This window comes from Halichoerus grypus, chromosome 12 (genome assembly GCF_964656455.1).
Source record: "Halichoerus grypus chromosome 12, mHalGry1.hap1.1, whole genome shotgun sequence".
Lineage (NCBI taxonomy): Eukaryota > Metazoa > Chordata > Mammalia > Carnivora > Phocidae > Halichoerus > Halichoerus grypus.
Window position 1 is genome coordinate 17,209,143 of NC_135723.1, and position 16,353 is coordinate 17,225,495.

Below are 16,353 nucleotides of genomic sequence, written 5' to 3' on the forward strand. Positions count from 1 at the left end.
TGTATTTCTAGAAGTAATGTCATATTCTTTGTAGTTATGAGATTAACCTAGGTTTCCTTTTGTCTTTGGAGTCAATTCAGACCATTTCTTACTTTGTCAAATCAGTCATTGTTGAATTATTTAAGGCACTTCCCCTTCTCGCCTTTCTCTTTCTTCCACCTACCCAAGGCAGAAAGTGCTAGCTGTAGGGTTTTTCTGACATTGATTTCAAGACTTACTGGTCAAATTAAAATTTTTATTTTAAAATGTACCCTGCTGCTTTTAACAATTTCTGCTTATTCTTATTCTTACCAGGTTGTAAATGGAGAAATAATTTAGACAGTGTGTTCAAAATAGTAGTTAAGATTTATAACATATTTTAAGGTGGTTGTCATGGTACAAAATTGCAGTTATGCCAAATATTAATGAAAGTCTCAAATGATAAGTTACTGCATTTCAGGACCATATGCTCCCAGACTTCAAAAGAAGTTGTCTCATTTGCTTTTTATTCTTTAAGTGGAAATAATGCTAAAGTTTAATTCAGTACATAATAACAAACCAGAGTAATTCAGTGGTTCTTTTTCCATTTCATTTAGACTAGTGATATTTCTTTTCATGCTTAGCCATTTTTATATTGATGACCATAATCTTTGAGTTTAGGTTTGAGCTACAGAATAAAATAATTTATTATATAAAGTTTATGTAAAGTATATAACCACATGTACAGAGAATATACTTTTATGTAAATCACTGACTTGACTCCAGGAAGATTTGTACATCTAATTAATATTCACATGAAATCTGGATTCTAAGCAAACCCTGTTTTTAAGAATATTTTTCTTGGGGCGCCTGGGTGGCTCAGTTGTTAAGCGTCTGCCTTCGGCTCAGGTCATGATCCCAGGGTTTTGGGATCAAGCCCCGCATTGGGCTCCCTGCTCAGCGGGAAGCCTGCTTCTCCCTCTCCCACTCCCCCTGCTTGTGTTCCCTTTCTTGCTGTCTCTCTCTCTGTCAAATAAATAAATAAAATCTTTAAAAAAAAAAAATATTTTTCTTACTGCATGTTCTCTTCCAAACTTGAGGAAGAAATGGGATATTCTTCTACTCACAAGGCGCCGTGAAAGATTGTTTAGGATATTCTAACATGTGAATGATCTTGATTGCTTAAACAAAAAAACATTCAAGTGAAGTTCCTTTCCAACTCTTCAGAAATTGTTAAGAAGTTTAAAACTAAAATATGGTCCTTACTTATTACAATCCTCTTATCCTAAGCTCTTTGAATAATTACATTGAGTTATTTACAGACTCATTTTTAAAATCTCTTTTAACTGTCATGTCTGATACATGTTCTAATGTAAGTTACTCCATATCCTTTTGGAACCATGTAGAGTATAAATTTAGACTAATACTCTGAGCAGTTATTGAAAGTAGTGCCACAATTAAGAGGTATGAGTAGGTAGATTTGTAGATTTCATTTACCTTTGCCTATAAAGAGAAGAATATTATTACGGTATTTACCAGGTTTATTACATGTCCTAGAAAATTATAAAGTGAGAAGAATTCTTTTTGAGTAGCTTTCCAAGTATTACTTCTCTCCCCCTGCCCAAGTAGCATCATATTTATCTTGAAATAGAATGTTTTACACAAAATTAACCCTTCTTTCTCTCTCAACAGTTTTATTGACATATAATTGATATACAAAAAACTGGGCATATTTGATGAATACAGTTTGATGAGTTTGGACATATGCATATCCCTTCTCTCTGATCTTTTTCCATCTCCATCTCCAAAATTAAATCATTCATTCTCTGCCTTTGGAGAAAGAGCCTGGTAAATTAATTTGCAGTAAAGGTTTTGATGACAGATTCCCATATATTATTTCTCTTAGGCCTTATTTACATTTTGAAAGGTTATGTCCAGAACTCAGAATACATTAACCTAAGAGGAATTATGATATTTCATATAAATGTTCCAGGTAAATAGTGTTTTCAGCAGAAAGAACCTGCCTAGCACCTGGCAGATGATGCTTTTGCCAGGCCAGAACTATTAATTTTCAGTATAACTGGTCAAAAATGTAGTGACTGTGGGCGCCTGGGTGGCTCAGTTGGTTAAGCGACTGCCTTCGGCTCAGGTCATGATCCTGGAGTCCCTGGATCGAGTCCCGCATCGGGCTCCCTGCCCCGCAGGGAGCCTGCTTCTCCCTCTGACCCTCCCCCCTCTCATGTGCTCTCTCTCTCTCTCATTCTCTCTGTCTCAAATAAATAAATAAAAAATCTTTAAAAAAAAAAAAAAAAATGTAGTGACTGCTAGCTCAGTGCCGGGCACTGTGTTAACCATGAGGAACATAAGGGTTTTAATAAGTGCCAGCTTATTGTTTGTGTTTCCTGGGCCATAGCCTCAAACAGCTCAAACTAGAAGAATATAAGCACAGTTATATAATAAGATGATAAATTCAATAATATGGAGGCTCCTCAAGAAGTTAAAAATAAAACTACTCTATGGCTCAGCAATTGTACTCCTGGGTATTTATCCAAAGGATACAAACACAGTGATTCGGAGCGGCACATGCACCCCAATGTTTGTAGCAGCCATGTCCACAATAGCCAAACTATGGCAAGAGCCCAGATGGCCATTGACAGATGAATGGATAAAGAAGATGTGGGCACACATACACGATGGAATATTACTCCACCATCAAAAAGAATGACATCTTGCCATTTGCAACAATACAGATAGAACTAGAGAGTATTATGCTAAATGAAATAAGTCAGTCAGAGAAAGACAAATACCATATGATTTCACTCATGTGGAATTTAAGAAACAAAACAGATGAACTTAGGGGAGGGGAAGGAAAAATAAGATAAAGACAGAGAGGGAGGCAAACGATAAGAGATTCTTAACTATAGAGAACAAACTGAGGGTTGATGAAGGGGAGGTGGGCGGGGAATGGGCTAACTGGGTGATGGGTATTAAGGAGGGCACTTGTTGTGATGAGCACTGGGTGTTATATGCAACTGATGAATCACTAAATTGTACCCCTGAAACCAACACTATACTGTATGTGAACTAACTTGAATTTAAATAAAGTCTTGAAAAAAACAAATTCAATAATGAAAATATGCATAGCGTTAAGAAATACAGAAGATGGGGCTTATTCTGTCACGATTGGCTTTACATTTCCACTCCAGTTGAGATCTAAAGAATGAATAGGTGGGTAGGACAGAAATGGGATTGGGAGGGGAAAATGGGGAAAAATTGCTTAATGGTTTTAGAGTTTCTCTTTGGGGTGATAAAAACGTTTTGGAAATAGATAGTGGTGATGGTTGTAAAACATTCTGAATGTAATTAATGCCACTGAATTGTAACCTTAAAAATGCTTAAAAGGACCAATTTTATGTTTTGTACATTTTACCATAATAAAAAACAGAATTTTTTTTAAAACTCTAAAAAAATAATAACTGAGTGAGATGATTAGGAGAAGTTCCCATTGTGCAATGGTTATTTTCTGATAGGTACTCTGTATGATTTGAAATGATTAAATGTACATTAAAAGCAATCAAAAGTATCTAAATTTTAGGCTAATAAGTACATGTATGATGTATTGCTATTAAAACACAATTCTCTGTATCCCTCTGTGAGATAAATAGCAAATTTTTCAGTCAGTTCATTTTTTAAGTCTGTTTTACTGCAGTATCTAGCAGTGGGCCTGGCAAAACCAAATAACACAATAAATAGATAACTATGAATATGAATACCTAAGTGAAGGAAATACCATGGTCGCACCATTAGCCTGATGACTTCCTGATAGAAGAGGCATGGACAGGAGTGGACTAAGAAGGGAGTTCAAGGGCCGGCGTGCCTTTGCATAGACTGGAGTGAGCACCTTAAAAATCTTAACTTCCACACTTACATGATGGAAAGCAGTAAAGTTTAAGGAACAGCAATTTATTGACATGTCTATTAAAACCATTGGAAACCTGACAACTTTTTAATTTGGGAGTGATTTTACTATTATCAATTCTTGCTAAACCTCGTTTGCCCCTTCTTATCTTTTCTTCCCTTTTTGTCTCTTCTGATCCTTCTTGGTAGGCTTTTATATAAAATAGTGCAGGAGTGTTCCATCTAAAATACCAAGACGGTTAAAAGTTATGTAGAGTATAACTATAGAATTTAAGGTAAAAGTAGTTTTGGGCCCCTGGCTGGCTCAGTTGGGGGAACATAGGACTCTTGATCTCAAGGTTGTGGGTTCGAGCCCTACATTGGTTGTAGAGATTACTTAAAAGTAAAATCTTAAAATTTTTTTTTAAATTCTTGCTGAATTAGAAATGAAATGTTACCTCTATTATATGATGGATATCGTTCCAGTGTCCTATTAATTGAAAACAAAAGATAAAGTTGAAAGGACTAAATTAAAATTAAATTTAAATTAGAAGCCTTTAGGAAATAATTATTACTACCTACATTTAAGGAATCCTAGTAGGGTTCTACAAAGTTAAACAGTACAAATAGACAATGTTAAGACTTTAACAGACATATTAAGATAACTAAAGGTAAAAATAAAAAATAACTAAAAATAAAAACAAACAGTACAAATAGACAATGTAAGACTTTCAACAGATATATAAAGATAACTAAATTTAAAAATAAAAAATAACTAAAAATAAAAAAATAACTAAATTTAAAAATAGTTCCTTTCAACTGATACATCCAAGTAATTAAATATTACTCAGCCCTAAAAAGCAATGAATTACTGGGCTGTCCAGTGACATGGATGGATCTCAGAAGCATTATTCTAGGTGAAAGAAACCAAACTCAAAAGACTACATCTATCTTGGTAACAAGAGCTAATGTGTGACCTTGGGGAACAGATAGAAGAATGGTTTTTGAAGATAAGAGGATTGAGGAACTGAGAGTCTAGGGTGTTCTAAAGATGAAAAGTCACATGTGGTATGATGAATCTCTACCCTTTTCTGCGTGGGATAGTAAGGAAGCCTATGGGCCAGGTGCTGGACGGTTTGTTGAATGAGAAGTTGATAGATGACAGCAGTGATGGTAGCATGGGCCAGTAGTTGGGCCTTTAAAGCATATGAATTTTCTAAGTGGATTGGAACTAGTAATGGTCTAGAAGGAACACTAAAGAACAAATAGGACACCATTCCCTCCTAACCACTAAGGTATATGAGATAGGAAAGAACAGCTACTTGGGAGACAACATTAGGGAAGAGCAACGTCTGTGTTAAAGAGAGCATTCAGAAGAAGGTGACGTTACCTTGGAAGTTGTAGCTGTGGAACAAGATCCATACAGCCCAGTGGAAGGGTTTAGGATGTCAGGGAGGAGTGGACGACTGTGTCGGTGGCAAGGAAGCTCAGAAATTTGAATGGCATTATTGAATGGAACAGAAGCATGGTGGAGTTTAGGATGACATGTGAATTTAACCTCTATTGGTTCTCTGAAGAAAGTGGGCCTAGTACCTCTAAAAACACTAAAAACATCCCAGCCTCCATAGTGATCTTTCCAGCAGATGCAGTCTCAGTTCATCTGCTTCAAGCTCAGCACACACAAGGATAGCAGTCCCTAAACTGTAGTCACTACATGCTCTTTGGCCTGGCATAGAGTAGATGGACATTTAAGCTTTTAATGAATGAACTGAAACTGTCTGCTTGGTGTCAGAGAAGCTTTACTTCTCACAGTGTTAACTTGCACTGTGATGTGTTTTTAGTTTAGGATTCTGATCTTTTGTGTGCATTCTCTGCCATGCTGCTTTGAGTTTAGGAACGATATAACTATATTACGATGGCATTTAGCTGTTTTACTAAGATGTACACTGAAAATTAAGTCTGGTGAACCCGTAATAAAGAGAAGTTTAATGCTAGCACGTGTGCTACTGTGTCGTCATTCTGCTCCAGCTACAAGTTTCCCTCTTCCTGAGTCTAGACAAGGGACAGAAGAGAGAAGCTCCGCCCTCCTCAGGACACTTACTGCCGGTCAGGTGGCAGATGACATGAAACCAGGGCCCCCCTTTCTTGTGTCCCGGGCCTGGGGCTAGTCACAGGCCAGCTGTCTGCAGAATTCTAGGTCTCAGAGACCATCCCGACTTAAGCTTATCTCAGCCGCAAAGGAACTTTAAGAAAAGAGTGAAGGACCTGAAATACGGTGGACCCATGAATAAATGGGCCCCCATTGACAAGAAATGTCTTTTGAAAGAATAAATAGCCTTTTCTCATGAAAGTCATAAACGTTGAAACATGAACCACATTCTTTTGAAAAGATGTAGTTAAGAGAGTGATGGAGGTCGCACATCATGGAAAGGTAGAGATTAGATTGGAAATGGCAGCAAACAACCTACTGGAAAATGGAGACTAGAGCAAGCAGTGAAAACACGTGATGAAACCATTTCTCTGGGAATCCGCATAGCCCTGTGTATCTCTGTTACCCCAGAGGCATCATAAAGCTACACACTGCAGATGAATGCTATATGCATATGATAACGGGCTTTTGGGCTTTTTAGAAGGAGTAACTTTCTAACACTTGTCGCTTTTCAAAATTGAATGGTTACACTAATAGCAAGTGAGGTTTATCCCAGCAGTGCGAGGCTAGTTATATACTTTTATTCTGCTACGGTTTAACAGTATTCTGTCTGCATGTTTTACCCTTCTTTCCTCCTGAAGTCTTCAAAATAGTTATTATTTATAATAATGCTTAGAAATACAAAGTTTGCCTACCTCGTTTAGATCATATCTGCATTATGATGAATGTAATACTTCAAAATTGTATGGTTGATAAAGTTTCAGTTAAATTAGTTGAATTAATTTGGTTATATTTGACTTGTGAATGAAGAGCTAGTTTTGTTTGGTAGAACCACAGTTCTGTTAGGTTTTGTATCAAATCTCTAGTAACCACTAGCCAAAGATACTATCTTTTAAAAATAGCTTTGTTCATTTTAGTAGTTTGAGAAAAATATGCAAAGCAGTCAAAGAAGTTAAAATAACTTTCATAATAGGAACGGAAACCTTAATGAGGCCAGTGAGCTTTCACATTACCCTTTTCTGAAGCTGTAGTATATAAAATAAATTCACTTTAAAGGAATTTCTTGTCTTCAAGTAATTTGTTCAATTTTTTGTTCAATCCTTAAGCTCTCCTTTTAAGTACATTTCAGCCTGTTTAAAATACAATTTTTGTCTTCATATTTGTAAAATAGAATTTCACTTTTAAGAGTTCTGCACTGTATTTTGCAGGATGGAGGTTTGCTTCTGAATAACCCTTCGGCGCTAGCAATGCACGAGTGTAAATGTCTTTGGCCCGATGTCCCGTTAGAGTGCATAGTGTCCCTGGGCACTGGGCGTTACGAGAGTGATGTGAGGAACTCCGTGACTTACACGAGCTTGAAGACCAAACTGTCTAATGTTATCAACAGTGCCACAGATACAGAAGGTTAGTCTGTCTGTTTGCCGCCTTAAAGCACTTTAACTTCCAGAGCTCAGTGTTTGGTAGCATATGCTGATGCTGCCTACGAAAGAGTATGTTATGTCTGTATGGGGGGCTCAGGAAGCAGAGGGGAGCAAATCTTTTGTTTTCATTTCTCCCCACTCATTTCTTCTAAGTGACCCTCGAATGGAGACTACTTTCTCTGCATGCTAGTGCTACCATGCCCATATACAGTTGGAGAAGTATCTACAGCTGGATTAGCACAGAGGTTCAGTTGGAGACTCAAAATATACATCATGTCTTTACCCTGCTCAGAGTCCTCTAGGCTTCCCGTCATACTTAGAACAAAACCCAAAAGCCTCATTCACTGAAATTCAGCAGGCCCTTTGAACCTAGCCTTTGCATACATCTCCTCCCCCATTCCTCACCAAGTTGTCCTCAGTCTGGCTCAGAAGTCTCTTGCCTCTGGCCCTCTGCAGTTGCTGCCCTCTCTGTGTGAGGTCTTCCTTCCCTCAGATTTACGCTTGCATCACTCCTCTGTTTCGTTCAGGTCTCTGCTCAGATGTCACTTCCTCAGAGAGACCATTCCCGATTCCTTTCTGTCCCCCCTCACTACGTCATTCTACCCTTTTACCCTGCTTCTTTCTCTCTCTCTCTTTTTTGACTTAGAGCATTTGTCTCATCACATGGATGTGTGTTCCATATTTGCTTGTTTCGTTGCTTATTATGTCTCTATCCCACAAGAACGTAACGTGGGCGGTTGTCCAGTTGACTGTGTTGACTGTGATGCCCGCGCATAGTAGGCAGTCAGTGAGTGTTTGTTGAATGTCTAGTTTTGGCCTGGAGGTCTAGATCTCCTTATTTTGTTATTTTTAAGTCTTTTGTGAAATCTGTTACTCAGTTCTTAAAAAGAATTGTTACCACTTACCAGCCCCTTGCTTCTAAATCTCATTCTTTTCATATCATTGTGTTATTGGCCGAGTCTTTCGCCCACATGAGGATCTTAAACTCCCCACTAAGGACTTTTATCTAGTAAATGATAACCCAAAAGAAGCTTATATACTGGATTTTTCACTATCTGAAATTTTGTCAAATCAACAAAATACTCTTTTTTCTCTTTTATTTTCCCATAACATTTTTATTAGATCACAGCACAAATGCATTTGACTTATACCTAGAATACTAAACTTCTGAATGTCTGCAGTGAAATAAATGGCCTATGGCATCATAAAACAATTTTCTTAAAGATGACATGACATTGCTTCATATACATATATTCACATATGTATATGTGAATATATTAACATATACATGTGGCATATTTTTATGTACATGCAAGTGAACAGTTAAAATTGAATAATGCTTGATCTGTGACTTAAAAATAGTAAAAGAGGAGCGCCTGGGTGGCTCAGTCAGTTAAGCATTTGGCTCTTGATTTCAGCTCAGGTCATGATCTCAGGGTTGCAAGACCGAGCCCTGCCAATGGGGCTCCGTGCTGAACGTGGAGCCTGCTTAAGATTCTCTCTCCCTCTGCCTTTCCCCCACTCGTGCATGCTCTCTCTCTCTAAAAAAATAATAATAAAAATAGTAAAAAAAATTCTTAATATTTTTCATTAAACTATGGAATTAACACCATCATTATCAAGAAGCATATTTCTAAAACAAACTGAGGGTTCTAGAGGGGAGGGGGGTTGGAGGATGGGTTAGCCTGGTGATGGGTATTAAAGAGGGCACGTTCTGCATGGAGCACTGGGTGTTATACGCAAACAATGAATCATGGAACACTACGTCAAAAACTAGTGATGTAATGTATGGTGATTAACATAACATAATAAAAAAAAAGCATATTTATAGGTCTGTACAATATTCTTATTTTAAGCAATCTGCTGAGAAAAAGCTTTAATCAGCTAGTCTCAGAATACTTGTATGTATATCTGGTGCACATCATATGATGGAATAATTTGAAATTTTCAAGAAACGAGTAATGCTATTTCTGCATACTTACACCCTTGTTAATGACAAACTTGAGTAAAACACATGTAATTGCTGATACTAGATGGTTATTGACCTATAAAAACTGCAATTTCATGTAGCTCAATCTAATGCATTATCAATTACTAAATAAATGGTGAATAGTTGTAGACGATTAAGACCGTGAATTAAGAGGAGGAATAAGAAAATGAAACTAGATTATTGTAAACAGTTCACAAGAAGCAAATTAGACTAGGGGCCCCTGGGTGGCTCAGTCGGTTAAGCATCTGCATTCAGCTTAGGTCATGATTGAGCCCCGCATCGGGCTCCCTGCTCAACGGGGAGCCTGCTTCTCCCTCTGCCTGCAGCTCCCCCTGCTTGTGCTCTCTGTCTCTCGCTGTCTCTGTCATATAAATAAATAAAATCTTCTAAAAAAAAAGCAAATTAGACTTGATACAGGTCTTAAAGGATGATAGGGTTTTGAGATTTTAGAAGAGGGTTGAGTGCCACTTCTGGCCATGATAAAATGATAGAGGCCATATATTTCCTCCCACCTTACACCATTAGCAAACTGAATGGAACAGTGGTTTTCAGCCATTAGATGACAGGTGGCATGGGTTCGTGATCCCTGAGAGAAGGAAAATAAATGAAGTAATCTTTGCGATTGCCCAGCTTGCTACCTGAAAAGAGTTTGTAGGTCGTAGCAAAGGACGGGTGAACCCAGATACAGAGTTGGAGTTCATGGAGGCCCAGGAAACTAGAATTTGTGGGCAAAATACAACAGAGGAGGCAGCTTTTCAGAGTGCTCCAGAGACATGCAGGGGTGTCCCCCTTGAGTATTGATCTGTGCGTGCATGTGAGGAAGCTACCCAAGGCAGACAAAACCAGACAAAACAGTTCTTGGAGCTCACATAGGACCCAGAGTAGCTCACATAGGAGCTCACATAGGACCTCAAATTTTTATCAAGTTGATTAGAAGGACCTTGTAATGCATGAGATAAGCAGTGGAGTTCTCAGAAGAATATTGTCTCAATAGTGGCATCAGATTAGTTCTAGACTGAGGGCTGCTGTGGATCTACCCTAACACTGCTTAAAAGCAGCCCTCAAAAAGATCAAATTGAATCCAGTTAATAGCGTCCATTGTTAGAATAAAATCAAACAGTATTAAAAGGAATACAACAAATTCCAGCACACAAAAATATAAAAAATCACAATGTTTGGTGTCCAATAAAAAATTACCAGGCATACCAAGAAACAAGAAAAGACATCCTTCAGTAAGAGAAAACCCAGTCAGTTGGGAGAGACCTAGCTATGAAACAGATGATAGGTAACTAGCAGACAAAGACATTACAGTAACTACTAAAAACATACTTTGCATGTTTTACTGGGCTGGAGGAGGACTTTTTTTTTTTTTAAGATTTTATTTATTTATTTGACAGAGATAGCGAGAGCAGGAACACAAGCAGGGGGAGTGAGAGAGGGAGAAGCAGGCTTCCTGCGGAGCAGGGAGCCCGATGCGGGGCTCGATCCCAGGACCCTGGGATCATGACCTGAGCCGAAGGCAGACGCCTAACAACTGGGCCACCGAGGCGCCCCTGGAGGAGGACTTGAATATGATGAGAGAAATGAATGATATAAAAGAGGCCCAAATCAAACTTCTAGAGGTGAAAGATACACTATCTGAAATGAAAAATACAGCTGATAAGATTAATAGCAATTCTACATAAAAACTTGCAAAAACCAGAAGAAGGATAAATACTTGCCAGCTCATTCTATAAGGCCAGCATTACCCTGACACCAGAACCGGCGGGGGGGGGCGGGGCGGGGGATTATAAAATACATAAAAATACCAATTCCCTACTAGCTTTCCCATGCTGAAATCCTTAAAATATACTAATAAATTGAATTCAGCAATATATAAAAGGGAGAATACAGTATAACCAAGTAGGATCATCCCAAGAATACAGGAGTGGTTTAACATATTAAAAAAACAATGAAATGTTAATTTAAGACTAAAAATTGAAAAATTGAAAATTTTGTGGTGGTTTCAATAGATGCAGAAAAGACATCTCACAGGGGCGCCTGGGTGGCTCAGTTGTTAAGCGTCTGCCTTCTGCTCAGGTCATGATCCCAGGGTCCTGGGATCGAGCCCCGCATCGGGCTCCCCGCTCAGCGGGAAGCCTGCTTCTCCTTCTCCTACTCACCCTGTTTGTGTTCCCTCTCTCACTGTGTCTGTCTCTGTCAAAAAAAAAAAAAAAAAAGGACATCTGACAGAATTTGAGATCCATTCATAATAAAAACTCACAGTAAGTTAGGAACAGAAGGGAACTTCCTCAGCCCAACAAAGGGCATCTATTAAAACAAACAAAACCCCTTAGAGCTGGCATCATATTTAATGATGAAAGACTGAATAATTTCTATTTTAAGATCAGAAGCAGAGTAATATGTCATCACTTCCAGTCAGCATTGTACTGGAGGTCCTTTCCAGTACAGCAAGGCACTAAAAGGAAATAAAAGGCAGGTAGATTAGAAATGAAGTAAGTATTTATAGATAACACCATTGTCTATGTTGACAATCTTAAGGAATCTATTAAAAAGCTCCTAGAACTAACAAATGAGTTCAGCAAAGTTGGAGAATACAGGGTCAGTAAAACTCAATTGTATTTCTGCATACTAGCAGTTGGAAATTGAAATTAAATATATACAAGGACAAACATCATTTATAATAGCATGAGAATATTAAACACTGATGGAATTACTTGTTTTAAATTATGTGCAAGACCTGAACTGTAAAAACTACAAAACATTACTGGACAGAAATTAAAGAAGTTCTGAAAAAGTCCGTAGATACACCATGCTCATGAATTGGAAATCTCAGTGTTGTTTTAGTGACCCACCACAAATTGGTCTGTAGACACCACACAATTGCTGTAAGAATCCAGACAGCCTTTTTCTGGGGTAGAGATTTAACAAGATGACTATAAAATTTATATGGATATGCAAAGGACGTAGAAGAACCAAAACAGTTTTGAAAAAGAACAAAGTTTGGAGGACTTACACCTTCTGATCTCAAAACTAAAACTCCAGTAAGCAAGGGACTGTGGTATTTGCATAAAGATAGACATATAGATCAATGATGCATTGATCCATATGTGTCAGCTCAAATGATTTTTGACAAGGTAACTCAATGGGGAACAGATAGTCTTTTCAACCAATAGTACAGGGACAATGAGGTTAACTATATTCAAAAAAAAAGTGAGCCTTGACCCTTCACACCATATGCAAAAATTAATCTGAAATGGATCATAGACTTAAATAAAAGAGTTAAAACTGTAAAACTTCTAGAAGACTACCCTGGAGAAAATCTTAATGGCTTGGGTTAGGTGAAGATTCTTTAGATAGGACACAAAAAGCATGAACCAAAAAAGAAAAAAATAAATAAATTAGACTTTACTGAAGTACAGATTTTGCTCTTCAGAAGACACTTTTAGTAAAATGAAAAGCTGTAGACCTAATAAAATACAGCAAAACATGTATCTGGTCCATTATCAGAACCAAATATATAAACAGATCCAAATTATATAGAGAATTCCCACATTATATATATAAAAAGCACATAAACAAATTCACTAAAAAAAAAAATGGGCAAAATATTTGAACAGACACTTCATTGAAGAAGATGTGCACGTGACTAAAAAGTACGTAAAAGACTTCACACCATTAGTCATTAGAGAAATGAAAAGTAAAACCACAAGGTACCACTACACATCCTCTAGAATGGCTAAAATTAAGGCTGACAATACCAAGTTTTGACAAAGATGTGGAACAGTGGGAACTCTGATATATTAATGGTTGGAATGCAAAATGATATGGCCATCTGGAAAATAGTGCTGCAGTTCTTAAAAAGATGAACATGTAACATTGTAACATTGTCTATCAACTATACGTCAGTTGAAAAAAAAAAAGGTAAGTATGCTTTTGCCATATGACCCAGCAGTTTCATCGCAGAATATTCCCTCAAGAGAAATGGAATTATGTATCCACAGAAAGATGTACATGTAAATGCTTACAGCAGGATTATTCCTACTAGCTAAAAACTGAAGAGAACCAGAACCGGAAAGAAAAAATTGTGGTCTATCTGTGCAGTGGAATTCTACCCACCAATAAAAAGGAAGGAGCGATTGATACATACTATGACAGGGATGAATTTCAAAAGCATGTTGCTAAGTAAAAGAAGCTAGACACAGAAGAGCTAGCTATATACTCCTGATTCTCTTTATATGAAATTCTAGAAAAGGCAAAGAATAAGAAGAGGAACTATAAAAAGACATGAAGGAACTTTCTGGAGTGATAGAAATGTTCTGTCATGACTGGTGTGATTACACAAAGATACTCATTTGTCGAAACTTCTCAAATTATACACTTAAGATTGGTGAATTTTGTATGTAAATTAACCCTCAGTAAAGACGATACCAAAAATTATAAAACACGAAAAGGAAAGTTGGGAAGGCATTTCAGCAGTGGCTAACAGTATGACCAGAAACAGAGAATAGAGTACAGGAGCAAGTACTCTAATTAGCAGAATTATATGAATGATCTTGGGAGATGAATTTCATTTTGTAGTTATAGTCATTAGTATGGATTCCTTGGACCGACTGTTAATTGCCTGGAGTGATGAAATAAGGCTTTGTAATTTGCCCTCAAAGAAGATAATTTTAAATAAGGATAAAATTAGAGCATTGCAGAATAAATCAATTTTCAGAATAAATCAATTTTCTTATCTACCCTGTTCTCTATTTGTTTTAACAGAAGTCCACGTAATGCTTGATGGTCTGTTACCTCCTGACACCTATTTTAGATTTAATCCTGTAATGTGTGAAAACATACCTCTGGATGAAAGCCGAAATGAAAAGCTCAATCAGCTGCAGCTGGAAGGGTTGAAGTACATAGAAAGAAATGAAGAAAAAATGAAAAAACTTGCAAAAATATTAACTCAAGAAAAAACAACTCTGCAGAAAATTAATGATTGGATAAAACTAAAAACTGACATGTATGAAGGCCTTCCATTCTTTTCAAAGTTGTGATAAGGGTGTGTGTATATTTTCATAAGTGAGGGCCTGATCAGCAGATCAGTGAGTTCGGTTAGGATTTGGGTTCAGCATGAGTTTACTTTGAAATACTGGCAAATCCTGGAAAAGTACGTGCTTGGACCAGCTTGCACAGCACGGAGGGTATGCTTGCCTACAGAATTCATATGGAAATTAGGTTTTTATGATGTGAATAATTAACTGTGCTTTAGGAGTCTTATTATTGTGCTAGTTGGTTTTAGTAGATATTGCTGTTCTATTGTTTGATATTTGAAAATTTATTAATATATGTGCCAAACAAGAACTATTATCATCTTATACTTGGTATTTTTGCTTTAGTCACCATAATCATGTTGAATGTATTTGATACTGATTTTCTGTCATGGGGAAAAGCTAATTTCTTCTTAAATTTCCATCACTTATGTTTTCACTAGCTATATCCTAGGATCCAAGTGTTGACTTTTACTGGAATATCATCTAAACAGGTACAGAAAAATAGAATTTTCTCTATCAGAAGACTTTTACATTTGAAATATGAAAGAACCAGATACAGTTCTATTCAAAATGTGTTTATTTCCGTCAGTATCGTTTGATTCAGAAAGAAAGGTGAAGCTCCAATCAACCACTTTCCCCCCTGAAATTTCAAGATAATGCTAGGTGTTAACTTTTCTAGCTCTAGCTTATCATTCACTGTTACAAAATTATTTGAATTTACTGAGAAGATATCCCTATCATTAACAAAAATAAACTATTGAAATAATGTATTGGTAAAGGGCTAATGTCGTTTTTAAATTTTTTTATTGTTCATATGAAATGTAGCTTCCCATCTCTTCTAAGCATTTGAATATACCTGCCAACAGTGTGCTTAAAAAAATAAGTTTTATCTGATTAACTCCTTTAACCTGGATTTCGTGGAGGTTGTATATATACCAACCCGAATCATTGTTTATGCCAACCAAATTCATCTTTGCTTTGTTATCTGCCATGTAAATCCTTACATCATGTATAGATTGGTCAAGGAAAATGAAAAAAGGTAAATGCCTTTTGCTTTGTACATATCAACTAAAGCTAAACCTCACTGCCTAGATGATTCTATTGCTTCTTTGTAACGTGAATTCATAGAGGCAGTGAGGCATGGTTCAGAGCACTGTGGGGAGCTGAGAGTCTGGAAGCTAATCCGACCTCTGATGCAAAGTCCTGTTTGTGAACTGGAGGAGGGGGCACAGCCTATCTGGGCTTTGGATATTTCATTTATAAAACGAGAAAAGCTAGCTTGAAAATTTTATTTACTCTTTAGTGGCAATCCAAATTCTGCCAGTGTACAAGCAAAAGATGGGAAGAGATGTGAAAATGAGTTTTCAGTCTACCAGTGTTAAACTGGTAGATTATATGCTCTTTTCAAAGAAGCAAAGAAGAAAAATAAAATGTAGTAAATTCTCCAACTCATCAGTTACATAAAAAAAAATAGAATAAAAATTGTTTTGATGCTCAGGCCTTTTGGAGTGTCTCAAAATTCTTATTTCTGTAATAAAGGGTATGCTGGCCATGTTTCAGTTCTGTTCTTACCGCAGATAGTATTCTTTATTAAAAATAGTACCTCAGATAGGATTGTCCCTAGAGGCATATGGGCTGCATGGGATTTCCCCCAGAGGGTGGAGAGAGCCCAGCCTGGGTTAAAATTACCCTGTGAGCCTTTTCTCCTCCCACACCGCATTTTATCCAGGAGAAAGTAGATGTCAAGGGACTCTTCGGAGAGGGAAGGAAGTCACAAAAAGCGTGCAGCCTGAGGGGATGGAGGGGAGGCTCCCAACCTTGTTTCAGTGATGGAATAGCTGGGCTCCCCCTGAGCCTCCCTGCCAGCAGCAGCTACGGACGGCCGCCTCCCCTTTTCCC

General features: G+C 37.4%; 1 protein-coding gene across 2 annotated transcripts in view; it reads left to right on the forward strand.

Moving 5' to 3' along the window:
- Positions 1-15,954, forward strand: part of PNPLA8 (patatin like domain 8, phospholipase A2) — a 43,201-nt gene extending 27,247 nt beyond the window's left edge. Inside the window, exons 9-10 of one of the 2 annotated variants that reach the window (XM_078059998.1) lie at positions 7,213-7,408; positions 14,183-15,954. In XM_078059998.1, the coding sequence (XP_077916124.1) occupies positions 7,213-7,408; positions 14,183-14,457 (471 nt within the window). In that variant the 3' untranslated portion in view covers positions 14,458-15,954. The remainder of the gene's footprint in view (positions 1-7,212; positions 7,409-14,182) is intronic. The other variant, XM_036084024.2, reaches the window with a different exon arrangement.
- Positions 15,955-16,353: the final 399 nt, after the last annotated feature.